This window comes from Oncorhynchus kisutch, linkage group LG10, assembly GCF_002021735.2.
Source record: "Oncorhynchus kisutch isolate 150728-3 linkage group LG10, Okis_V2, whole genome shotgun sequence".
Taxonomy (NCBI): domain Eukaryota; kingdom Metazoa; phylum Chordata; class Actinopteri; order Salmoniformes; family Salmonidae; genus Oncorhynchus; species Oncorhynchus kisutch.
This window is the reverse complement of record NC_034183.2, coordinates 49,012,514-49,038,471: the sequence shown is the minus strand read 5'-3', so window position 1 is coordinate 49,038,471 and position 25,958 is coordinate 49,012,514. Positions and strand designations below refer to the sequence as shown.

Genomic DNA, 25,958 nt, shown 5'->3' with positions numbered 1-25,958 from the left:
CAACTTTGCAACTACTTAGCATGTTAGCTAACCCTTCCCCTAACCTTAACCCTTTTAGCTAACCCTTCCCCTAACCCTAGTTTAATTATTTAACCTAACTCCTTAACTTAACCCTAACCCCTAGCCTAGCAATGTTAGTGAGCTAACTAACATTAGCCACCTAGCTAGAATTGTTTGCTAATTCTTAACATATAATATGAATTGTAATTCATAACATATCATACTAAATGTGTGATGGACGAATGAATACATACTATAGCATATCATACTAAACAGAGAGTCTCAGATTTACACACAAAATAATACGAAATTCTCCGAGACCAGGTTGTATCAACACCTGCTCCTTTTACTGTTAAGATCCGGCAAAGATACTGGCTAGCTACGTGAATAACTCTGTCGTTTTCACAATGGGGTTTTCCATTAGTGGATGACAGCAGTGCTGCTCTGCTTGTCCTTTTCCCACTGACGCAGATCCCCCCCTGGTGTGTTTCACAGTCCAAATGGCATATCACTGCGTTGGTAACACCCTGCCAGTGCAGTGCTGGGATCCTGGGTCTGTTCGCTGTCGGTGCGTTTCTCAGTTCACTGGGGACCTGAAGGAAGCTGGCCAGGGGCCATCACTTCACACTGAGACCATGTGTCTCTGAGGTCTGTAGCCTCCTGTCCTTCACATCCCCTGTCTCTTCATCCTGCTGCTACGTCAGCATGGATGGGAATAGAAACCACCAGGTCCTCCTAGTTCAGGGATCAGTGGAAAGTCACTGATAATCTAAACGAGTTGTTTCCCTGATATTTTTTTCCTTTTTCGTAATCACTTAAGTGTTAAAATAATTGACAAATCATGAAGTTTACAAAGTCTCCAAGTGGTGGCAATTACACAACTATATATCCATGCGTGTAACTCGAACGTAATGTAGGTCCGCCCAATTCTATATAATTAGATAAATGTCCGCTGATGTTCCCACACATACAACTATAAGCCCTCGTCCCATACAAAAGCACCTTTACCTCTTTTACACGAGTCTGTATATTTCAGTGCTCGGCAGCATCAAATCAAATGTCACCGAGTGTGAGTAAAAGGAGAGGTGAAGCATAAAGGTCCTTCCGTGGATGCTTTGTCTACGACTCAGACTCAGTAATACTGTTCACAGTGCGTTGGGTGCCTTAATTCAACGAGGCTTGAACAAGTAGGCATGGCAACGTGTTTACCCTTTTCTTACCGTCGTGTTGCCTGTCTGGAAATAACCTCAAGTCATTCAATCTAAACTTGTCCGCACACTAAACTAGGCCTGGGGTCTTCCCTGGGTTTGAATAGGAGGTTTAGGACTATCCAAACAAAAGTGTTACCGAAGCTAATGTGCAGACACAAAACCTCTTAAATGTGGTTTCCTTGGCCGAGCTACCCAAACAATCTGCATGCATTGAGGGCACTTAAACAGTACAGCAAAGGTGTACATGATTAAAGAGGAGTTTATACACTCATGAGTGACAATGATGTGCATTGTCTTTTAACTGTACAATGCACTCGGGCAGTGAAGCTATTTAGATTCATCTCCGTAATCAGTCCTGAAGAGCAGATTAGAGAGGATATAAAATTTATATATAAAAATAACTCTGTTTTTATGGGTGTAAAAAAAAACAGCCCCTTTTGTCTTTCGATTTTACGCCAAAAGACATTGAAGGCCTATAATCTATCAAAGCGAGGCATGTGAATGAGAAAGTTCTCCTTTCAGGGACTTCTGTCGTTACAGTACGTACAATGTATGACTCACACAGCTACCATTCTCCTGTGAGAAGTCTATACCCATGAAGTAGCTAGGGGGGCGTTAGAGACAACAAAAAATATTTTTGGGGTGTATGAAACAGTAAAAAGGACACCTTTGTCACAGCCTGATAAAATGAAAATATAAAACAGGCCCTGATTCCAGCGAGTTCAGCCCATGTGTGGAGAGGGAGTAATGAAGTCTCAGGGTGTGTGTGTGTCCATCCCAGACATCTGTTCCCGCTAGCTCTTTCATTTCAGTTAAGGAAGTAAACAGTAGACCAGCGCCGGCCGGCCTGTCTGCTACTTTACAATTTTAGCCGTTCCTCTCTATTTCTACATACAGTACGACCAATCGCAATATCTTCATGACACAGCGCTGGCTATATTAGCCGAGAGGTTAAGAGGTTAATTAACAGGACACTGATGTCGAAGATGTAACTATTCAAACCAGATTGAGCCTAAAAAAATACTCTTCTGTTGTCTCAACTCAAATGAGACTTCCTGATTGGAGATATTGAAGCAGTGAGACAGTATCTTGCTGACATTAATCGGAGCAGATGAATCCGGGATAATCTGTTCTAAACATTCTCTTACACTATATGTTTAATCTCAGAGTCCAGATAATCTGTGTTGGTGTGGCCTTTGAGAAAACACAGACGGGCGGTTTTTGGCTGACTGACATGTTAGGTTGCTAGTGACATGCTGTTTGTCACCTATTACTGCTTTCACCACCACACAATGTCTTAACTGGTCAACACCTTTCCAAACAGATGTAATTTCAGCATCTAGTTTTGGTTTACATTTGGTTGAGTTGTTAACTAACGTAAATAAAAATGTAAAAATCACCATGTCATTGGATTGAGGTTAAAAGATTGCTGGGGAAAAAATACAAAAAGACCTTACGTTGATTATCCCCATCCCATACAGTTTTTCCCCAGCAGGTGAGCCATGGGAGTCCAGAATGAAACACAATCACTCTCCTCTCACGGGTTTGAGTCTGAGTGGATTTGTCGGTGTCAGTGTGTGTGTTTCCGTGTTTGTGTGTTTGTTTGTGCGTGCCTGTGTGTGTGAATGTATTTGAATAATACACCCCACTCCAGCAGGACACACTTCCCTAATATGCTTAACACATACAGGACAGAACCGAACAGGGCTTCATCACACCTAGGTCGAATAAGCGCTGCACTATATTCACCACCTCATTCAATTTAGACATTGATGGGTCATGACAGACCATGTACTGTCTGAGGGTTGAGGGCCGGGCTGGTGGTATACGTCATGACATATTCCCCCCGGTGAGTGACAATTATCGAGCACAAGAATGTGGCTCCTGTCAACTGAGCCATGAAGTTACATGAATCTTGGCAGGATTATTATAGAGTGTTATGAACTATGGATTTATGGTATTTCGGTTTTGTACTGTAATGTTTCATGTTGTATTGGATTTAGTATGAAACACTTAGCCGTAACCGAGACTAAGGGGTTGTGTGGGTGTGACACCAGAACATGGGATGTGTTGACATGGTGAAGGAACGTAACAGGTGGGTGTCGTGTTGTTATCTGTTTCTGTTATATGATGTGTTGACATGGTGGAGGAACGTGACAGGTGGGTGTCGTGTTGTTATCTGTTATATGATGTGTTGACATGGTGGAGGAACGTGACAGGCGGGTGTCGTGTTGTTATCTGTCTCTGTTATATGATGTGTTGACATGGTGGAGGAACGTGACAGGTGGGTGTCGTGTTGTTATCTGTTATATGATGTGTTGACATGGTGGAGGAACGTGACAGGCAGGTGTCGTGTTGTTATCTGTCTCTGTTATATGATGTGTTGACATGGTGGAGGAACGTGACAGGCAGGTGTCGTGTTGTTATCTGTTATATGATGTGTTGACATGGTGAAGGAACGTGACAGGTGGGTGTCGTGTTGTTATCTGTTATATGATGTGTTGACATGGTGGAGGAACGTGACAGGCAGGTGTCGTGTTGTTATCTGTTATATGATGTGTTGACATGGTGGAGGAACGTGACAGGCAGGTGTCGTGTTGTTATCTGTTATATGATGTGTTGACATGGTGAAGGAACGTGACAGGCGGGTGTCGTGTTGTTATCTGTTTCTGTTATATGATGTGTTGACATGGTGGAGGAACGTAACAGGTGGGTTTCGTGTTGTTATCTGTTATATGATGTGTTGACATGGTGGAGGAACGTGACAGGTGGGTGTCGTGTTGTTATCTGTCTCTGTTATATGATGTGTTGACATGGTGGAGGAACGTGACAGGTGGGTGTCGTGTTGTTATCTGTCTCTGTTATATGATGTGTTGACATGGTGGAGGAACGTGACAGGTGGGTGTCGTGTTGTTATCTGTTATATGATGTGTTGACATGGTGGAGGAACGTGACAGGTGGGTGTCGTGTTGTTATCTGTTTCTGTTATATGATGTGTTGACATGGTGGAGGAACGTGACAGGCGGGTGTCGTGTTGTTATCTGTCTCTGTTATATGATGTGTTGACATGGTGGAGGAACGTGACAGGTGGGTGTCGTGTTGTTATCTGTTATATGATGTGTTGACATGGTGGAGGAACGTGACAGGCAGGTGTCGTGTTGTTATCTGTCTCTGTTATATGATGTGTTGACATGGTGGAGGAACGTGACAGGCAGGTGTCGTGTTGTTATCTGTTATATGATGTGTTGACATGGTGAAGGAACGTGACAGGTGGGTGTCGTGTTGTTATCTGTTATATGATGTGTTGACATGGTGGAGGAATGTGACAGGCAGGTGTCGTGTTGTTATCTGTTATATGATGTGTTGACATGGTGAAGGAACGTGACAGGCGGGTGTCGTGTTGTTATCTGTTTCTGTTATATGATGTGTTGACATGGTGAAGGAACGTGACAGGTGGGTTTCGTGTTGTTATCTGTTATATGATGTGTTGACATGGTGGAGGAACGTGACAGGTGTGTTTCGTGTTGTTATCTGTTATATGATGTGTTGACATGGTGGAGGAACGTGACAGGTGGGTGTCGTGTTGTTATCTGTTATATGATGTGTTGACATGGTGGAGGAACGTGACAGGTGGGTGTCGTGTTGTTATCTGTTATATGATGTGTTGACATGGTGGAGGAACGTGACAGGTGGGTGTCGTGTTGTTATCTGTTATATGATGTGTTGACATGGTGGAGGAACGTGACAGGTGGGTGTCGTGTTGTTATCTGTTATATGATGTGTTGACATGGTGGAGGAACGTGACAGGTGGGTGTCGTGTTGTTATCTGTTTCTGTTATATGATGTGTTGACATGGTGGAGGAACGTGACAGGTGGGTGTCGTGTTGTTATCTGTTATATGATGTGTTGACATGGTGGAGGAACGTGACAGGTGGGTGTCGTGTTGTTATCTGTTTCTGTTATATGATGTGTTGACATGGTGGAGGAACGTAACAGGTGGGTTTCGTGTTGTTATCTGTTATATGATGTGTTGACATGGTGGAGGAACGTGACAGGTGGGTGTCGTGTTGTTATCTGTTTCTGTTATATGATGTGTTGACATGGTGGAGGAACGTAACAGGTGGGTTTCGTGTTGTTATCTGTTATATGATGTGTTGACATGGTGGAGGAACGTGACAGGTGGGTGTCGTGTTGTTATCTGTTATATGATGTGTTGACATGGTGAAGGAACGTGACAGGTGGGTGTCGTGTTGTTATCTGTTTCTGTTATATGATGTGTTGACATGGTGGAGGAACGTGACAGGCAGGTGTCGTGTTGTTATCTGTTATATGATGTGTTGACATGGTGAAGGAACGTGACAGGTGGGTGTCGTGTTGTTATCTGTTTCTGTTATATGATGTGTTGACATGGTGGAGGAACGTAACAGGTGGGTTTCGTGTTGTTATCTGTTATATGATGTGTTGACATGGTGGAGGAACGTGACAGGTGGGTGTCGTGTTGTTATCTGTTTCTGTTATATGATGTGTTGACATGGTGGAGGAACGTAACAGGTGGGTTTCGTGTTGTTATCTGTTATATGATGTGTTGACATGGTGGAGGAACGTGACAGGTGGGTGTCGTGTTGTTATCTGTTTCTGTTATATGATGTGTTGACATGGTGGAGGAACGTGACAGGTGGGTGTCGTGTTGTTATCTGTCTCTGTTATATGATGTGTTGACATGGTGGAGGAACGTGACAGGCAGGTGTCGTGTTGTTATCTGTTATATGATGTGTTGACATGGTGGAGGAACGTGACAGGTGGGTGTCGTGTTGTTATCTGTTATATGATGTGTTGACATGGGGAAGGAACGTAACAGGTGGGTGTCGTGTTGTTATCTGTTTCTGTTATATGATGTGTTGACATGGTGGAGGAACGTAACAGGTGGGTTTCGTGTTGTTATCTGTTATATGATGTGTTGACATGGTGGAGGAACGTGACAGGTGGGTGTCGTGTTGTTATCTGTTTCTGTTATATGATGTGTTGACATGGTGGAGGAACGTAACAGGTGGGTTTCGTGTTGTTATCTGTTATATGATGTGTTGACATGGTGGAGGAACGTGACAGGTGGGTGTCGTGTTGTTATCTGTTATATGATGTGTTGACATGGTGAAGGAACGTGACAGGTGGGTGTCGTGTTGTTATCTGTTTCTGTTATATGATGTGTTGACATGGTGGAGGAACGTGACAGGCAGGTGTCGTGTTGTTATCTGTTATATGATGTGTTGACATGGTGAAGGAACGTGACAGGTGGGTGTCGTGTTGTTATCTGTTTCTGTTATATGATGTGTTGACATGGTGGAGGAACGTAACAGGTGGGTTTCGTGTTGTTATCTGTTATATGATGTGTTGACATGGTGGAGGAACGTGACAGGTGGGTGTCGTGTTGTTATCTGTTTCTGTTATATGATGTGTTGACATGGTGGAGGAACGTAACAGGTGGGTTTCGTGTTGTTATCTGTTATATGATGTGTTGACATGGTGGAGGAACGTGACAGGTGGGTGTCGTGTTGTTATCTGTTATATGATGTGTTGACATGGTGAAGGAACGTGACAGGTGGGTGTCGTGTTGTTATCTGTTTCTGTTATATGATGTGTTGACATGGTGGAGGAACGTGACAGGCAGGTGTCGTGTTGTTATCTGTTATATGATGTGTTGACATGGTGAAGGAACGTGACAGGTGGGTGTCGTGTTGTTATCTGTTTCTGTTATATGATGTGTTGACATGGTGGAGGAACGTGACAGGTGGGTGTCGTGTTGTTATCTGTCTCTGTTATATGATGTGTTGACATGGTGGAGGAACGTGACAGGCAGGTGTCGTGTTGTTATCTGTTATATGATGTGTTGACATGGTGGAGGAACGTGACAGGTGGGTGTCGTGTTGTTATCTGTTATATGATGTGTTGACATGGGGAAGGAACGTAACAGGTGGGTGTCGTGTTGTTATCTGTTATATGATGTGTTGACATGGTGGAGGAATGTGACAGGTGGGTGTCGTGTTGTTATCTGTTTCTGTTATGTGATGTGTTGATATGATGGAGGAATGACAGGAGGAGGACAGTGCTACTCACCTCAGCCTCATAAAGAGGATGAAGGCCACCAGCAGGGCTGCCAGAGAGATACAATGTCCCATGTAGTTTATGATCACCGCTATGTGGTAGTGCAGCTTGCTCTTTTTCTGCAGAAAGGAGACAAAAAAAAGCCTGATAATACCACACAAAAAAACTACAGTAATATGCAAACAATAGTATGGACACACAATTCTATACTTGGCAGTGTACGTCTTTGTCAAAGTTAAAAGATAGCTAATAACTTCATGAGAGATATCGTGCACCTTCGTGTTGCTATTGCCTACTGTTTAATTCAGTGCAAAACGCATGATCTATAAATTGTGTTATGGCAATTGCTTGGCATTTGACTATAAGGCGCCACAGAGGTTAGTGTGTACGGCCCGGTACATCATGGGGCCGAGCTCTTTGCCATCCAGATCCTCTGTACAAGGCAGTGTCCGAGGAAGGACCTAAACATGTTCTAAGACTCCCGCCAGCCACGTCATAAGCTGTTCTCTCTGCTACCACACGGGAAGTGGTACCGGAGTGCCAAGTCTGGGACCAAAAGGCTCCTGAATAGCTTTTTACCCCCAAGCCATAAGACTACTGAACAGTTAATCAAATGGCTATCCAGACTATTTGCATTGAGACCCTTTTTTTTGCACTGACTCTCTTGCACTGGCTCTCTGCACACTCACTGGACTCTATACACACACACACACACACACATGCACACGCACACACAGACACACACACGCTGCTGCTACTCTGTTTATTATATATCCCGATTGCCTAGTCACTTTTACCCCTACCTACATGTATATATAACCTAAAATACCTAAACTACCTCGTACCTCTGCACGTACCCCTGATTCGGTACCTGCACTCCTTGTATATAGACTCGTTATAATTATTTTATTGTGTTAATATTTCCTTTTTGTTATTTAGGAAATGTTTCTCACTTTTGGTATCTGCTTTGATTGGGAAAGGGCTCGTATGTAAGCTTTTCACAGTAAAGTCTACACCTGTTGTACTTGGCGCATGTGACAAATAAAATGATATTTGATGATGTGGTCTATACATATGTCAATAGTTCATGCATTACAGCCTTCACTCATGAGGTCATCATGTACAGCAGACTTTGCAACGGATCTATAAAAGTAACATAATTGAATTTCATCTATAAAAATGGTTTAATATGTCTGCATGTATTATCCACTGTTAGAACAGTCTGGCGTTGAATAGATAGACAGAGTCAAAGTGCAGAGGTTTGAGTTGACACTGGATTATATGAGTTCCCATCATCTGTGGAAAATACCCATATAACCCAAACCAGATGGCATTTCTGTCACGCCTTGGTCTTAGTGTTTTGTGTTTTCGTTATATATTTTGGTCAGGCCAGGGTGTGACATGGGTTTACGTGTTGTGTTTCGCATTGGGGTTTTATAGGATTGGGATTGCTATGATTAGGGGTGTGTCTAGTTAGGTTTGGGCTGCCTGAGGCGGTTCTCGATCAGAGTCAGGTGTTTCTTGTTGTCTCTGATTGGGAACCGTATTTAGGTAGCCTGAGTTTCGCTTTGTATTTCGTGGGTGATTGTTCCTGTCTCTGTGTAGTTTCAACAGATAGGCTGTATTTAGGTTTCACGTTCCGTTTGTTGTTTTTGTATTTATTATAGTTATTTCATGTATCGCCTTTTTCTTCATTAAAGACATGAGTAACCACCACGCTGCATTTCGGTCCGACTCTCTTTCAACAAACGAAGAACGCCGTTACAGAATCACCCAACACAATCGGACCGAGCAGCGTGGTAACAGGCAGGAAAAGCGAAAGGAGGAATGGACATGGGAAGACGTATTGGATGGCAAAGGTTGTTACACTTGGGAGGAGATACTGGCTGGAAGAGATCGCCTCCCATGGGAACAGGTGGAGGCACTGAGGAGAGCAGAGGCAGCCGGAGATAAGAGCCGACGATACGAGGGAACACGGTTGGCAAGGAAACCCGAAAAGCAGCCCCAAAAATTTATTGGGGGGGGGCTCAGAGGGAGAGTGGATGAGTCAGGTGTCAGACCTGAGCCAACTCTCCTTGTTAATCGTGAAGAGCAGTTGCAGTGGGAGAGGCTGCATCACTTGGAGAATTGGACATGGGAGGAGGAACTGGACGGAAAAGGACCCTGGGCTCAGCCTGGAGAATATCGCCGTCCCAAGGAAGAACTAGAGGCCGCTAAAGCAGAGAGGCGCTGGTATGAAGAGGCAGCACGGCGACGCGGATGGAAGCCTGAGAGTCGGCCCCAAAAAATTATTGGGGGGGGGCTTACAGGGAGTATGGCTATGCCAGGTAGGAGACCTGCGCAAACTCCCTGTGCTTACCGGGGGGCTAAAGAGACCGGGCAGGCACCGTGTTATGCTCGTGAGGGCACGGTGTCTCCAGTGCGGGTGCATAGCCCGGTACGGTTCATACCAGCCCTTCGTATTGGCCGGGCTAGAGTGGGCATCGGGCCAGGTAAGCTTGGGCAGGCTCGGTGCTCAAGAGCTTCAGTGCGCCTGCACGGTCCGGTCTATCCAGAGCCACCTCCACACACCAGTCCTCCGGTAGCAGCTCCCCGCACCAGGCTTCCTGTGCGTGTCCTCGATCCTGTAGCACCAGTTCCAGCACCACGCACCAGGCCTTCTGTACGCCTCGCCTGTTCAGCACAGCCAGAGCCTTCCTTCCCTCCTGCGCTGTTGGAGTCTCCCGCCTGTTCAGCACAGCCAGAGCCTTCCTGCCCTCCTGCGCTGTCGGAGTCTCCCGCCTCTCCAGCGCTGTCGGAGCCTTTCTCCTCTCCTGCGCTACCGGAGTCTCCTGTCTGTTCAGCGCTTCCAGAGCCTTCCTTCCCTCCTGCGCTGTCGGAGTCTCCCGTCTGTTCAGCGCTATCAGAGCCTTTCTCCTCTACAGCGCTGCCGGAGCCTCCTGCCTGTTCGGAGCAGCCTGTGCTGCCAGTCTGCAGGGTGCTGTCAGTCTGCAAGGAGCTGTCAGTCTGCAAGGAGCTGTCAGTCTGCAAGGAGCTGCCAGTCTGCAGGGTGCTGTCAGCCTGCATGGAGCAGTCAGAGCTGTCAGTCTGTGTTCCTTCAATGGATGTGAAATTAAGGTTGAAACTGAATATACTTGAGTATTGTAATCCCAGTCTTCCACAGCAGTTGCTGCTCTGTACTTTATTTTATTTTATTTTATTTTACCTTTATTTAACCAGGTAGGCAAGTTGAGAACAAGTTCTCATTTACAATTGCGACCTGGCCAAGATAAAGCAAAGCAGTTCGACAGATACAACGACACAGAGTTACACATGGAGTAAAAACAAACATACAGTCAATAATGCAGTATAAACAAGTCTATATACAATGTGAGCAAATGAGGTGAGAAGGGAGGTAAAGGCAAAAAAAGGCCATGATGGCAAAGTAAATACAATATAGCAAGTAAAATACTGGAATGGTAGTTTTGCAATGGAAGAATGTGCAAAGTAGAAATAAAAAATAATGGGGTGCAAAGGAGCAAAATAAATAAATAAATTAAAATTAAATACAGTTGGGAAAGAGGTAGTTGTTTGGGCTAAATTATAGGTGGGCTATGTACAGGTGCAGTAATCTGTGAGCTGCTCTGACAGTTGGTGCTTAAAGCTAGTGAGGGAGATAAGTGTTTCCAGTTTCAGAGATTTTTGTAGTTCGTTCCAGTCATTGGCAGCAGAGAACTGGAAGGAGAGGCGGCCAAAGAAAGAATTGGTTTTGGTGTTGACTAGAGAGATATACCTGCTGGAGCGTGTGCTACAGGTGGGAGATGCTATGGTGACCAGCGAGCTGAGATAAGGGGGGACTTTACCTAGCAGGGTCTTGTAGATGACATGGAGCCAGTGGGTTTGGCGACGAGTATGAAGCGAGGGCCAGCCAACGAGAGCGTACAGGTCGCAATGGTGGGTAGTATATGGGGCTTTGGTGATAAAACGGATTGCACTGTGATAGACTGCATCCAATTTGTGAGTAGGGTATTGGAGGCTATTTTGTAAATGACATCGCCAAAGTCGAGGATTGGTAGGATGGTCAGTTTTACAAGGGTATGTTTGGCAGCATGAGTGAAGGATGCTTTGTTGCGAAATAGGAAGCCAATTCTAGATTTAACTTTGGATTGGAGATGTTTGATATGGGTCTTGAAGGAGAGTTTACAGTCTAACCAGACACCTAAGTATTTGTAGTTGTCCACGTATTCTAAGTCAGAGCCGTCCAGAGTAGTGATGTTGGACAGGCGGGTAGGTGCAGGTAGCGATCGGTTGAAGAGCATGCATTTAGTTTTACTTGTATTTAAGAGCAATTGGAGGCCACGGAAGGAGAGTTGTATGGCATTGAAGCTTGCCTGGAGGGTTGTTAACACAGTGTCCAAAGAAGGGCCGGAAGTATACAGAATGGTGTCGTCTGCGTAGAGGTGGATCAGGGACTCACCAGCAGCAAGAGCGACCTCATTGATGTATACAGAGAAGAGAGTCGGTCCAAGAATTGAACCCTGTGGCACCCCCATAGAGACTGCCAGAGGTCCGGACAGCAGACCCTCCGATTTGACACACTGAACTCTATCAGAGAAGTAGTTGGTGAACCAGGCGAGGCAATCATTTGAGAAACCAAGGCTGTCGAGTCTGCCGATGAGGATATGGTGATTGACAGAGTCGAAAGCCTTGGCCAGATCAATGAATACGGCTGCACAGTAATGTTTCTTATCGATGGTGGTTAAGATATCGTTTAGGACCTTGAGCGTGGCTGAGGTGCACCCATGACCAGCTCTGAAACCGGATTGCATAGCAGAGAAGGTATGGTGAGATTCGAAATGGTCAGTAATCTGTTTGTTGACTTGGCTTTCGAAGACCTTAGAAAGGCACGGTAGGATAGATATAGGTCTGTAGCAGTTTGGGTCAAGAGTGTCCCCCCCTTTGAAGAGGGGGATGACCGCAGCTGCTTTCCAATCTTTGGGAATCTCAGACGACACGAAAGAGAGGTTGAACAGGCTAGTAATAGGGGTGGCAACAATTTCGGCAGATAATTTTAGAAAGAAAGGGTCCAGATTGTCTAGCCCGGCTGATTTGTAGGGGTCCAGATTTTGCAGCTCTTTCAGAACATCAGCTGAATGGATTTGGGAGAAGGAGAAATGGGGAAGGCTTGGGCGAGTTGCTGTTGGGGGTGCAGTGCTGTTGTCCGGGGTAGGAGTAGCCAGGTGGAAAGCATGGCCAGCCGTAGAAAAATGCTTATTGAAATTCTCAATTATGGTGGATTTATCAGTGGTGACAGTGTTTCCTATCTTCAGTGCAGTGGGCAGCTGGGAGGAGGTGTTCTTATTCTCCATGGACTTTACAGTGTCCCAGAACTTTTTTGAGTTAGTGTTGCAGGAAGCAAATTTCTGCTTGAAAAAGCTAGCCTTGGCTTTTCTAACTGCCTGTGTATAATGATTTCTAGCTTCCCTGAACAGCTGCATATCACGGGGGCTGTTCGATGCTAATGCAGAACGCCATAGGATGTTTTTGTGTTGGTTAAGGGCAGTCAGGTCTGGGGAGAACCAAGGGCTATATCTGTTCCTGGTTCTAAATTTCTTAAATGGGGCATGTTTATTTAAGATGGTTAGGAAGGCATTTAAAAAAAATATCCAGGCATCCTCTACGGACGGGATGAGATCAATATCCTTCCAGGATACCCCGGCCAGGTCGATTAGAAAGGCCTGCTCGCAGAAGTGTTTCAGGGAGCGTTTTACAGTGATGAGTGGAGGTCGTTTGACCGCTGACCCATTACGGATGCAGGCAATGAGGCAGTGATCGCTGAGATCTTGGTTGAAGACAGCAGAGGTGTATTTAGAGGGGAAGTTGGTTAGGATGATATCTATGAGGGTGCCCGTGTTTAAGGTTTTGGGGAGGTACCTGGTAGGTTCATTGATTATTTGTGTGAGATTGAGGGCATCAAGTTTAGATTGTAGGATGGCTGGGGTGTTAAGCATGTTCCAGTTTAGGTCGCCTAGCAGCACGAACTCTGAAGATAGATGGGGGGCAATCAGTTCACATATGGTGTCCAGAGCACAGCTGGGGGCAGAGGGTGGTCTATAGCAGGCGGCAACGGTGAGAGACTTGTTTTTAGAGAGGTGGATTTTTAAAAGTAGAAGTTCAAATTGTTTGGGTACAGACCTGGATAGTAGGACAGAACTCTGCAGGCTATCTTTGCAGTAGATTGCAACACCGCCCCCTTTGGCAGTTCTATCTTGTCTGAAAATGTTGTAGTTTGGAATTAAAATGTCTGAGTTTTTGGTGGTCTTCCTAAGCCAGGATTCAGACACAGCTAGAACATCCGGGTTGGCAGAGTGTGCTAAAGCAGTGAATAGAACAAACTTAGGGAGGAGGCTTCTAATGTTAACATGCATGAAACCAAGGCTATTACGGTTACAGAAGTCGTCAAAAGAGAGCGCCTGGGGAATAGGAGTGGAGCTAGGCACTGCAGGGCCTGGATTCACCTCTACATCGCCAGAGGAACATAGGAGGAGTAGAATAAGGGTACGGCTAAAAGCTATGAGAATTGGTCGTCTAGAACGTCTGGAACATAGAGTAAAAGGAGGTTTCTGGGGGCGATAAAATAGCATCAAGGTATAATGTACAGACAAATGTATGGTAGGATGTGAATACAGTGGAGGTAAACCTAGGTATTGAGTGATGAAGAGAGAGATATTGTCTCTAGAAACATCGTTGAAACCAGGAGATGTCATTGCATGTGTGGGTGGTGGAACTAATAGGTTGGGTAAGGTATAGTGAGCAGGACTAGAGGCTCTACAGTGAAATAAGCCAATAAACACTAACCAGAACAGAAATGGACAAGACATATTGACATTAAGGAGAGGCATGCTTAGTCGAGTGATCAAAAGGGTCCGGTGAGTGGAGAGGTTGGTTGGTGATTTAGACAGCTAGCCAGGGCATCGGTAGCAAGCTAGCATAGGATGGAGGTCTGTTGTTAGCCACCTCCTGCGCTCCGTCAGTAGATTAGTGGGGTTCCATGTGGTAGAGGGGATCAATCCAAATCACACAACAACAAAAATAAAAACAATAGATATAGTTATAGAGGCCCAAGAAGAAAACATAATAATAATAATAAAATAAAAAATAAAAAATGTCCGATTGTCTATTCAGATAGCAGCCGGTAAGACAGCTAACGGTTAGCAGGCCGCAGATGGGCGTTCAGGTAACGTCGCGACGGAGGAGCCAGCCGAATAACTCCTTCGGGTAGATAACGTCGGCAGTCCAGTTGTGAAGGCCCGGTGGGGCTCCGCGAAGGCAGCAAACCGGGTCCGGATAGGCGACTGCAGCCCAGGTGCGATTGATGGAACTCAGGAGTGATTGACGGAGCTTGCTAGCTCCGGAACAATTGATGTTTGCTCCGGAATCGACGAAGGCCGATAGTCACACGGATAGCAGCTAGCTAGCTGTGAGATCCGGGCATGAATGTCCAGAGAGCAGTCGAAATCCAGGGACATGGAGAGAAAAATTGGTCCGGTATGCTCCGCTCCGAGCCGCGCTGCGCCGTACAGAACTGGCGATAGACTTTCGAGCCAAAGGATAGCCGATGACCACAAACCGTGGTTAGCTGAACACCAACGACTTGCCAGTAAAGGAGCCAACTAGCTTCTGAACTAGCTTCTGGATTAGCTTCTGGCTAGTTTCAGGCCAGCCTCCTGGAGTTTCTGGCTAGCTTCTTGGAGGATTACAGATCTGAGGTAAATAATACTTTTTTATAAATATACATTGGTGAGGCGGGTTGCAGGAGAGTGTTTTGAAGATGAGTTGATGGAAAATAAAAATAAAATGTATGTGAAAAAGTTGTAAATATATATATATACAGGACACGACAAGACGAGGACAAAAGACGTCTGAACTGCTATGCCACCTTGGAGCTAACGACGTGGGAGCAGCAAAGCAAATTACAAGTCAATTAGAAATGATGGCGGGGAGCAGACCGCTGCCCTGCCTGCAGTGTGTTCTTGATAACAGACTAGTCTTTTGATTTTGAAGCTTTATTGTGGTACAAATCGTGGTTACCCATGTGAGTTTCAGATTCGACCACATTCCCGTACAGTTAACACCTCTGGGGCAACTGTCTCTCAACTGTCTTATGTCCTCCTTCTCTACAGTTCCTCCCGGTCTTCTTTCTGGACATGTTGTTCTGTACCTGTTCTCATGACTTCATCACAGAGCGCACCTTCTAGTTGTGTCTCTTTTAACATGTTCCTCTTCCCGTTATCTCCCTGTTTTTCTCCCCTCTAAGATCTACTAACAGACAAAGAAACTAAGACCAAACTCCAAACCCCCCCCAGAGACAAATGTGAATCTTCATCCATCCGGATCATCCTGATGGGATTATCTCCTCTGTAATCCCCCAATCTAATCTGTGACTTTGATAGATTACCACTGGCAGATTACAAACCTACGCCTTGATGAGTCAGATGGGGAAAACATGAAACAATCTGTAGCCACCTCAGGTCACACACCTTTTACCACAGTGTGTTATGGTACAGCCTAAACGTTTTCCGTCATCAATCTACACACAATAACCTGTAACGGCATCTTCGTTTGTTGAAAGAGAGGACCGAAATGCAGCGTGGTGGTTACTCATGTTCTTTAATGAATGAATGGCGATACATGAAATAACTATACAAAATACGAAAACAACAAACGGAACGTGAAACCTAATACAGCCTATCTGGTGAAACTACACAGAGACAGGAACAATCACCCACGAAATACAAAGTGAAACTCAGGCTACCTAAATACGGTTCCCAATCAGAGGCAACGAGAATCACCTGACTCCAGATTGAGAACCGCCTCAGGCAGCCAAGCCTACACTCGACACACCCCTAATCAACCACAATCCCAATGCATACAAAAAAAAACAATACGACAACACAATAACCCATGTCACACCCTGGCCTGAACAAATAATTAAAGAAAACACAAAATACTAAGACCAAGGCGTGACATAACCCATAATGACAAAGTGAAAACAGGTTTAGAATTTTGGGCAAATGTATTAAAAATAAAAACAGAAATACCTTATTTACATAAGTATTCAGACTCTTTGCTATGAGACTCGAAATTGAGCTCATGTGCATTCTGTTTCCATTGGTGATCCTTGAGATGTTTCTACAAAAGGATTGGATTCCACCTGTAGTAAATTCAACTGTTTCGACATGATTTGGAAAGGCACACACCTGTCTATGTACGGTTCCACAGTTGACAGTTGTAACGAGTGCGTTGAGAACCGGGAAGCAAGGTCAGCGAGTGAGTGTTTTGATAAATAAAACAAACAATGAACACGAAATACAAACAACGCACCAACATGAAAACAGAGTCAATAACACCTGAGGAAAGAACCAAGGGGAGTGACAGATATAGGGAAGATAATCAAGGAGGCGATGGAGTCCAGGTGAGTGTCATGAGGCGTAGGTGCGCTTGACGATGGTAACAGGTGTGCGGGATAATCAGCAGCCTGATGACCTAGAGGCCGGAGAGGGAGTATACGTGACAGTACCCCCTCCCTGACGCGTAGCTCCAGCCGCAGGACGCCGACAAAGGGGACGAACCCGGGGATCAGCAGCGGACTGGTCACCCCTGCTGATGTGCGAGAACCTGTCATGCCAGCTGAGGCACGGGAACCTGTCGAGTCGGATTGGTTGAGGCAGGGGGGCCTGGTGATCCGGCTGAGGCATGAGAACCTGGCGAGCCGGTGGAAGCAGGGGAGCCTGGCGAGCCGGCTGAGGCATGAAAGCCAGACGAGCCGGCTGAGGCTGGGGAGCCTGGCGATCCGGCTGAGGCATGACAGCCCGACGAGCCAGCTGAGGCTGGAGAGCCTGGCGATCCGGCTAAGGCATGAAAGCCAGACGAGCTGGCTGAGGCAGGGGAGCCTGATGATCTGGTTGAGGCATGAAAGCCTGAAGCAGTTCCCAGACCCGACGTCATTACCCTGACACAAAACTTTTTTTTTAATCACTCCCTAATGCTTCCCTTAGGTGAGGTGTTATTCTGTAACGAGTGCTCTGAGAGTCGGGAAGCAAGTTCAGGGAGTGAGTGTTTTAATAAATAAAACAAACAATGAACACAAAATAATTATCCGTAGAGCTCTGAGACAGGATTGTGTCGATGCACAGATCTGCGTAAGGGTACCAAAACATTTATGCAGCATTGAAGGTCCCCAAGAACACAGTCGCCTCCATCATTGTTAAATGGAATACGTTTGGAACCACCAAGACTCTCACTAGAGTTGGCCGCCAGGCCAAACTGAGCAATCGGGGGAGAAGGGACTTGGTCAGGGAGATGGTCACTCTGACATAGCTCCAGAGTTCCTCTGTGGAGATGTGAGAACCTTCCAGAAGGACAACCATCTCTGCAGCACTCCACCAATCAGGCCTTTATGGTAGAGTGGCCAGACGGAAGCCACTCCTCAGTAAAAGGCACATGACCACCCACTTGGAGATTGCCAAAAGGCACCTAAAGGACTCAGACCATGTAAAACAAGATTCTCTGGTCCAAAATGAAACAAAGATTGAACCTTTTGGCTTGAATGCTAAGGAGGAAACCTGGCACCATCCCTTCGGTGAAGCATGGTGGTGGCAGCATCATGCTATGGGGATGTTTTTCAGCAGCAGGGACCGGGAGACTAGTCAGGATCGAGGGAAAGATGAACGGAGCAAAGTACAGAGAGATCCTTGATGAAAACCTGCTCCAGAGGTTTGAGGCTGAGGTTCACCTTCCAATAGGACAAATACCCATACCCGATCGAACATCTCTGGAGAGACCTAAAAATAGCTGTGCAGTGACGCTCCCCATCCAACCTGACAGAGCTTGAGAGGATCTGCAGAGAAGAATGGGAGAAATTCCCCTAAATACAGGTGGGCCAAGCTTGTATCGTCATATGCAAGAAGACTTGAGGCTGTAATGGCTACCAAATGCGCTTCAACAAATTACTGAGTAAAGGGCCTGAATACCCTGTTTTTGCTCTGTCATTATGGGTTACTGTGTGTAGATTGAGGGGGAAAAAACATTTAATAAATTTTAGAATAAGACTGTAACGTAACAAAATTTGGAAAAAGTAAAGGGGTTTGAAAACTTTTCGAACACGCTGTACACATACGCAAGCATGCACAAACATGCACTAACACACTAATCCCACCAACTCATGCCCCCAAAAAATGCAATACATCCTAGCAACTTTTGCGAGATCAAGGGCTATCTCGCAAATGCGGGAGTCTGTATTACCTCAGGCGAAAACACTGCCAAGACTCTCCTAGAGACTCTTAATCTATTCTCTCTTGTCTCCCATCTCTGCCTTTGTCTCTGTCTCTCTCGCTGTGCTGTGCTTTAACTGGGTGGAACTAGCTTTGTCATTCACAAACGAAACAACTTTTATAGTGCTATTCATTACATAAAACATCTCCAAGTGCTTTAAAGCTGTCACGCCCTGACCTAAGATATCCTTTTTATATCTCTATTTGGTTTGGTCAGGGTGTGATTTGGGGTGGGTATTCTATTGTATTTCTATGTTTTGGCCGGGTAGGGTTCTCAATCAGGGACACCTGTCTATCGTTGTCTCCGATTGACAACCATACTTAGGTAGCCCTTTTCCCACCTATCTTTGTGGGAAGTTGACTTTGTTTATGGCACCTGGCCTTAAGTTTGTTTTGTAGTGTTTATGGTTTTGTTTGGCATTTTTTTCTAATATAGAGAACATGTACACTCGTCACTCTGCACCTTGGTCAAGTTCTTACAATAGGCGTGACAAAAGCAACACAAAAAAGACAACCCATTTGGAAAACAACCACGTCATTCATGAGATGGAAGGTCCAAGAGAAAGTTCATGGCTTGAGTAGTCATCAGACGCAAGAGGTCAATGGTGGAAAGTAAGCAAAGGTGGTCTCAGGACGTGGTCTCATGGTGATAGTACTCAGCACTGAGGTCATGTATTTCTCTTTCCTGGCTGAGCAGTACCAGCATTCGAAGAAGCCTCCAAACGAACACATTGAAGGCAAGCCGTAACTCAACAGGACAACACTCATCCCACCATACCAACCCATAGTAAAAACAACTATCAGGTTCATAAGGATAATTTTACATAGGGTCTCACTCATGGTAACGCTGATGGTAACTCTCCTACTGGCTACAGTTTCTTAGAAATATTCATATTCTTGTTGGGTCTGAGGGAAACAGATGTCAGTGAGGGATCCAAAGTGCTTCTGTGGATGTCCTCCCTGGCCTCTATCTCTTTAATTTAGGCAACAGGGACAGACCGGATAGTCCTAGCATACGATGGAGCACACAGGCTTGTATCCATTTATCCACCCATCTACACACTTTAGCAGGACATGCATGTGTATTGTGTATGTGCCAGTGTGTAAGGACAGGTTGTTTGTGTATTTGTCCAATAGTTAATGTTTATTGAAACATCGGAGGCTTGAGCCTTGTGTTGTGTGTCTGACCTCCCTGAAACCTGATAGATAAGAACAAGGCACATATGTTTTGTCAAGTAAAGCTGGTCCGCGGAGGGGGAAGGTAGGGGGAGGCTTCATACACACACATTACATGCTTTTTGATGGCGGTGCCCAGCCGCCTCCCACTCTTAGAGGCCAGCCTTCCCGCCGGCCAAATCTGTCACCAATTTCCTCCTGCCCTCTTAAAGGAGGCCAGGGAAAGCTCTCTGAGCCAATAAAACAGGACAGGGAGAATGGAGGAGCAGTATGCCATGCAGAGCCAAACAGAGGGAGCAGGCTGCCTCGCCAGCCCAGTGAACAGTAGAGATGGCTGGGCCCTCGTCTCATTTCTCCGGACTCCCCTGACTCTCCTTCTGCTTAACCCTATAACGGTGCAGCGCTGGTTTAGATCAACTACTATTTTACTTTGATATTTATATGAATGACGAAGAGAAGAATGACTACGTCTGTTGTATAATGACTCCTGATGATGACTACGATCTGTGATTATAGAAAACATTTGTGCCACTGGTACACAAGAGAGTATCGCAGAGTATCTCTAGAGCTGAGATTTTACTGATACACTTGAAATCTGCAAGTGGAGATTCCGGCACCTGGAAACTGTACATGGACATACAGTAATGATTAGTAAAAGTGGGTTTGAGAAAAAAATGAACACATCCATGCAGTTTCCCTCTAGTTCTAGTGGGGCAGGCTAACAATCCGCAGTACAGTATGTGCAAAACATTAACCTCTCCCCACCTTTAATGTTTTAGTTCTAAGATACAGAGGTAGCAGTTACAGTCACAGTTTAATTCGCTCTTTGCCCAACTGTCTTCCCCACTACCCTTTGTGAAAAATGTTAAATTCACCCTAGCAGCTGTTTCTTGCAGGGCTATTTTGATCTTGCAGGTGGGGGAGTCTGTTATAGCTCGGGCTACAACACTGCTTAATCTACAGCACACTCTCCTGTCTGCTATCTGTGCCTGTGTCTCTCTCTCTGTGCTGTGCTCTAACTGGGGGGAGCTAGCTTTGTCATTCACAAATGAACCAACGAGTACCTTGTGTTCTGTACAAAACAATAACTCTGGGATGTAGGGCAGACATAGGGATGTATTTTTTTACTCGGAAACGAATCCCTCATTGCTCATTCGTCTGCCTCAGCATAATGAGACATGGTGATAGTACTCTGTCCTGAGGCATGGCTTTCTCTTTCCTGGCAGAGCAGCATCCCCCTAACAGACAACGCAGGCAAGATGTAAATTCGACAAGATAACTTGCCTGAACCAGTTGTTGTCCCCATGAGGAAATAGGAGGGGGGGGGGACTACAGATCTGTCTCCGTACATTCGTCGCAGACGATATCGCAGACACCACTGGTGAATGATGCGTTTACAAAATAACACTGATTGGCCCAAGCTACATGCATGAAATGTTGTACATATATGCACCCCCTGATGAGAAACATGCTTCCCATAAGGACCTATAAGCTTTGCCCATTAGATTTTCTGTAAATCATTGACACCCCTGTTTTCAATACCTTTCAAAACCTTACCTTGAGAGAATAACAGCATAGAACCTTTTTCTAAAATGTTTTATGAGTTGGAGAACACATTGGGAGTGATCTGAGACCATTCCTCCATAAAGAATATTTCCAGATCCTTGATATCCTTCGTCTGCGCTTATGGACTGCCCTCTTCAATTCAAACCACAGGTTTTCAATAGGGTTCAAGTCCAGAGACTGAGATGGCCATTGAAAAATGTTGATTTTGTGGCCAATTAACAATTTCTTTGTGGATTTTGTGGTCTTGGGGTTATTGTCTTGCTGGAAGATCCACTTTCAGCCAAGTTTCAGCCTCCTGAAGATTTAAGGATGAAATATCCTGGTACTGGGTAAAGTTTATGATGCCGTTGACCTTAACAAGGGCCCCAGGACCAGTGGAAGCAAAATAGCCCCATAACATCAAAGATCCACCACCATATTTTACAGTAGGTATGGGGTTATTTTCTGCTTATGCATTCTCATTTGGACGCCAAACCCACCACAGGTTTGCATGGCCAAAGAGCTCTATTTTCATGTCATCTAACAAATGCAGAGTTTGCTAAACGGCATTGGCACTTGAATGGGAACTGGTGCTTTAGCCAGATTATATTGTCATGCCCTGATCTGTTTCACCTGTCCTTGTGCTTGTCTCCACCCCCCTCCAGGTGTCCCCCATCTTCCCCATTATCCCCTGGGTACTTATACCTGTGTTCTCTGTCTGTTGCCAGATTATCTTGTTTGTCAAGTCATCCAGCGTTTTTGTCTTAGCGCCTGCTTTTCCCCAGTCTCTCCTATTCTCTCCCTCCTGGTTTTGACCCTTGCCTGTCTGAGCCCGCCTGCACCTGACCCTGAGCCTGCTTGCCGTCCTGTACCTATGCCTCTACTCTGGATAACCGACCTCTGCCTGACCTGAGCCTGTCTGCCATGTTGTACCTTTGCCTCTACTCTGGATTACTGACCTCTGCCTGTCTTGATCTGTCGTTTGCCTGCCCCTGTTGCTGTAATAAACATTGTTACTTCAACACTGTCTGCATTTGGGTCTTACCTGAAACATGATAGACATGAACTTAGAGCTCTTTGGCCACGCACACCAGTGTTGTGTTTGGCATCAAAATGAGAATCCATGACCAGAAAAGATCCCATACTATTTGAACATCTTTATCAAGGGTCTCAATAATTTCGGACCCTACTCTATATCCATCTCCTCACGAGAAACAAGTATCCCATAATGACTTCATTGTTGTAAGTTGTAACAATTGTCACTAATTGCCCGGGGGGGGGGGGGGGGGGGGACTGTTTCATTTATGGTCGACATGTTTACTGTTGCCTTGTTTCTTTGTGCACTTGTTTTCACATTTGAGCAATTTTTTATACTTTGTCTTTGGCCCATCCACAGAAGCCCCGAGGGCCTTATTTTCAACTGGAGTTCAAATATACAACAACTAAAAAGCATTGGGCCAGTAAGCATTTTATTTATGGTCATTTCTGTGGATCTTGCTCAGTACAGGTAACACTACCATGAAACTGCATTATCACTGAGTGACAAGCAGCCATGATTGACCGGGGAAAATAGACTATATGGCTATTTCTATAACCCCTGCCTCTGGGGCTCTGGTGACAATGACCTTTTCCTACCGTAACAAAGTGCTTTTTCTTGTTTAAGAGTTCATGTGCCACAGTGGAATGGGATGGGGACTGGTGTTGTTTTAGTACAGCAGAACAGATATGTACTGTATATAGCGAATGAAAACGGTACAGTTGTGTGTTAAAAAAGTTTTTAAAAGCGCATGTACTCTCCCGGTGTTTGTTTGCAAATGGTCGTTTAAACTGGGGTCGTCAAGTCTGTAGGACATGCTTCATTATCCTTACTACATATGCCACTGGACTGGAATGAAAAACATTTCACAGTAATTCCCTCTTTCTATTACAAACGCATGCAGTGAATAAACAGATACAGTAGATAAATAATTCAAGTCCATGATCATGGTAATCTCATGAAAAGCATAGGCTATAGGACCTCTGCTTCTGCCAAGTTCTTTTAAAACAAAAGAAACCTTAACATGACTCGTAACCCATGACCTCTCTTCTAGAGGGAGCCTAGCCCAGGGAAAGGAAACTTAAAAGGGGTGAACTAGCTACGTATTCCAGGGTCAAAGCTCATATCTGTTCCTCACTGATTTAGTCTGCAAAGTCATAGGAGCGGAGCATTCACTCGACTGCCTACTAAAGAGGAAATAACCCCAAATCATCCAGTCTGGGCAGGAGGAGACTTACCACAGAACATAAACCAACAGCTAGACATGATTTTAATGAAATAAGCACTCTAGCGACAATAGCAATTCCTCCTTAAACAACCATTACCAACTGAGCAAACCCAAAATAGACTCAAGGGTTGCTGGGATTTCAAGGAATGCAGCTTTGTGATTGGAATGAGAAGATTATAGTTTATCGTCAGCTATAAGCTTTGCGGACAGGAAGATGCCCTAGAAAGCAGATACTCAGCCCCCTCCTGCTGTGCTGGTATACGGAGCAAATTGTGAGATCAAATTGAACGTTTTGTAACCACACAGAAGTGGTTGACTCACCTTGTCAGTAGCCCACTATGCTGTAAGAGGATTAAAATGTTCTACAGGTGGAAAGGGCAAATTATCATTTACAACACGAGCCAGCTCAATACACAGACCTTCCTGGTAAAAAATTAACTTGCTTTTGTACTCTCCTGCTCTAAGATGAGGCCAGATTTTTCCTTGCTCCTCTGCATTCTGTCTTTCCATAAAGGTGATATTGAATGCTGATGCTAGCAACACTGGCAGCAGATGGCTTGTATTCCTTCTCAACAAAACCTAGTCATATAAGTTTGGTCAACCACTATTTATGCAACTGGTGATAAAACCCAAGACTTAAAAGTGTTCAAATTCAACAGTCACTGCATACCTCAAAAAAATGTGTGAATTGCTGGCATAAACAGCTCCAACAAAATAACCACTGTAGTCAGATATAGTGAAGAAAGAGTAATATAGCTAACCTTTTCCCTACTTGATATGTTAAAAAGATTTGTAAGCAAAAGCTATGCCCTAAAGGATTGCACACTTTCTGAATATCAGTAAAGGTCACTGGAACTACTTTTCAGTAAGTACATCGGACCTTTGTGTCTGCAAGGTGACACTGTTTAAGATAGCACTGCTTTGCCACTGTCCTCAAGTCTTTGAATAACCATGCCATTGAGTCCCATACTGTTTTTAATTTTCCCTATACCACAAGGTTTGATTTTGTAAACGCGCAGCACCAACCTTCCCGATGCTTGGATCTGGATGAGCCAAACCACAAAGCAGTGGGAGTCCGGGGCGACAGCGTGCTCCCCTGTGTGAGTGGACTTATTCATTTGCATGTGTATGTCCCTGAGGAAACAGATGGTGGGGAGAGGAGAGCAGGCAGTGTGCAGCCGTCTGCCCAGTAGCAAGGGGGTCCTCACCAGCTTTAGAGGACTCACGTGTTCGCCCGTTCACAATGCTGCTAGCTATCAGCTGCCTGCTTGCCAATGGCCATCTCAATCAATCTGTGCCATTGGTTTTGGGAAGGGAGCTAATTTGTTTATTACATGATTCATAGTCCTGTAAGTGATTCATATACTGCAGCTTTTCGACTCATTCAAATGAAGGTTAGTGTTTTTTTCAGGGAACGGAAAGGAGGGCAAAAAGGTCACTGGTGAAATTTGGGGTTAAAAAGTATTTCAGAGAAAAATGACAATGTACAGTAAGAGTTATAATAAGGTCATCTAATTGACCAGTTTACAATCAATGGTATGGGCATTGGAATAGCTTAATGTTAGAAAATTCACAGAAAATGTGTTTTCAGCTCACGCTGTACAGTATGTGTAACAAGTGATTGGAGCTACTGTACAGTATATGCTTGGGAGACTATGCATATAGTACTACCTCACGCTACCTTTCCATTCCCTCCAACCAGATCACCTCCATTACGCTCCATAACGATCTGGTCGATGTAAACAACCACTTATGCCTAGTTAAATACAAGCTACAAATAAGCCTATACATTAAGCTCAAGCTCCCTTCCACTCTCTTCTCCTCCCAAAGACGGAAGAAAAGTGTTTAGGTAAAAGCCCTGTTGGCTTGAGGACTGAGATATAAAGGTATGACTCTGTATGACTGGTAGCTTCTGCTGTGAATGACTGAGCTGAGCCCTCTTCGAAATATTAAAATTTCACCTTTATTTAACCAGGTAGGCTAGTTCTCATTTACAACTGCGACCTGGCCAAGATAAAGCATAGCAGTGTGAGCAGACAACAACACAGAGTTACACATGGAGTAAACAATAAACAAGTCAATAACACAGTAGAAAGAAAAAAATAGTCTATATACATTGTGTGCAAAAGGCATGAGGAGGTAGGCGGATAATTACAATTTTGCAGATTAACACTGGAGTGATAAATGGTCAGATGGTCATGTGCCGGTAGAGATACTGGTGTGCAAAAGAGCAGAAAAGTAAATAAATAAAAACAGTATGGGGATGAGGTAGGTAAATTGGGTGGGCTATTTACCGATGGACTATGTACAGCTGCAGCAATCGGTTAGCTGCTCAGATAGCAGATGTTTAA

At 45.0% G+C, this 25,958-nt stretch overlaps 1 protein-coding gene across 1 annotated transcript in view; it reads right to left on the bottom strand.

Annotated features, from left to right (window-relative positions):
* LOC109897260 (corticotropin-releasing factor receptor 1) overlaps nucleotides 1-25,958 on the bottom strand; it is a 174,468-nt gene that overhangs the window by 37,394 nt on the left and 111,116 nt on the right. The window contains exon 6 of the mRNA XM_020491796.2: nucleotides 7,323-7,429. Coding sequence (XP_020347385.1) covers nucleotides 7,323-7,429 — 107 coding nt within the window. The remainder of the gene's footprint in view (nucleotides 1-7,322; nucleotides 7,430-25,958) is intronic.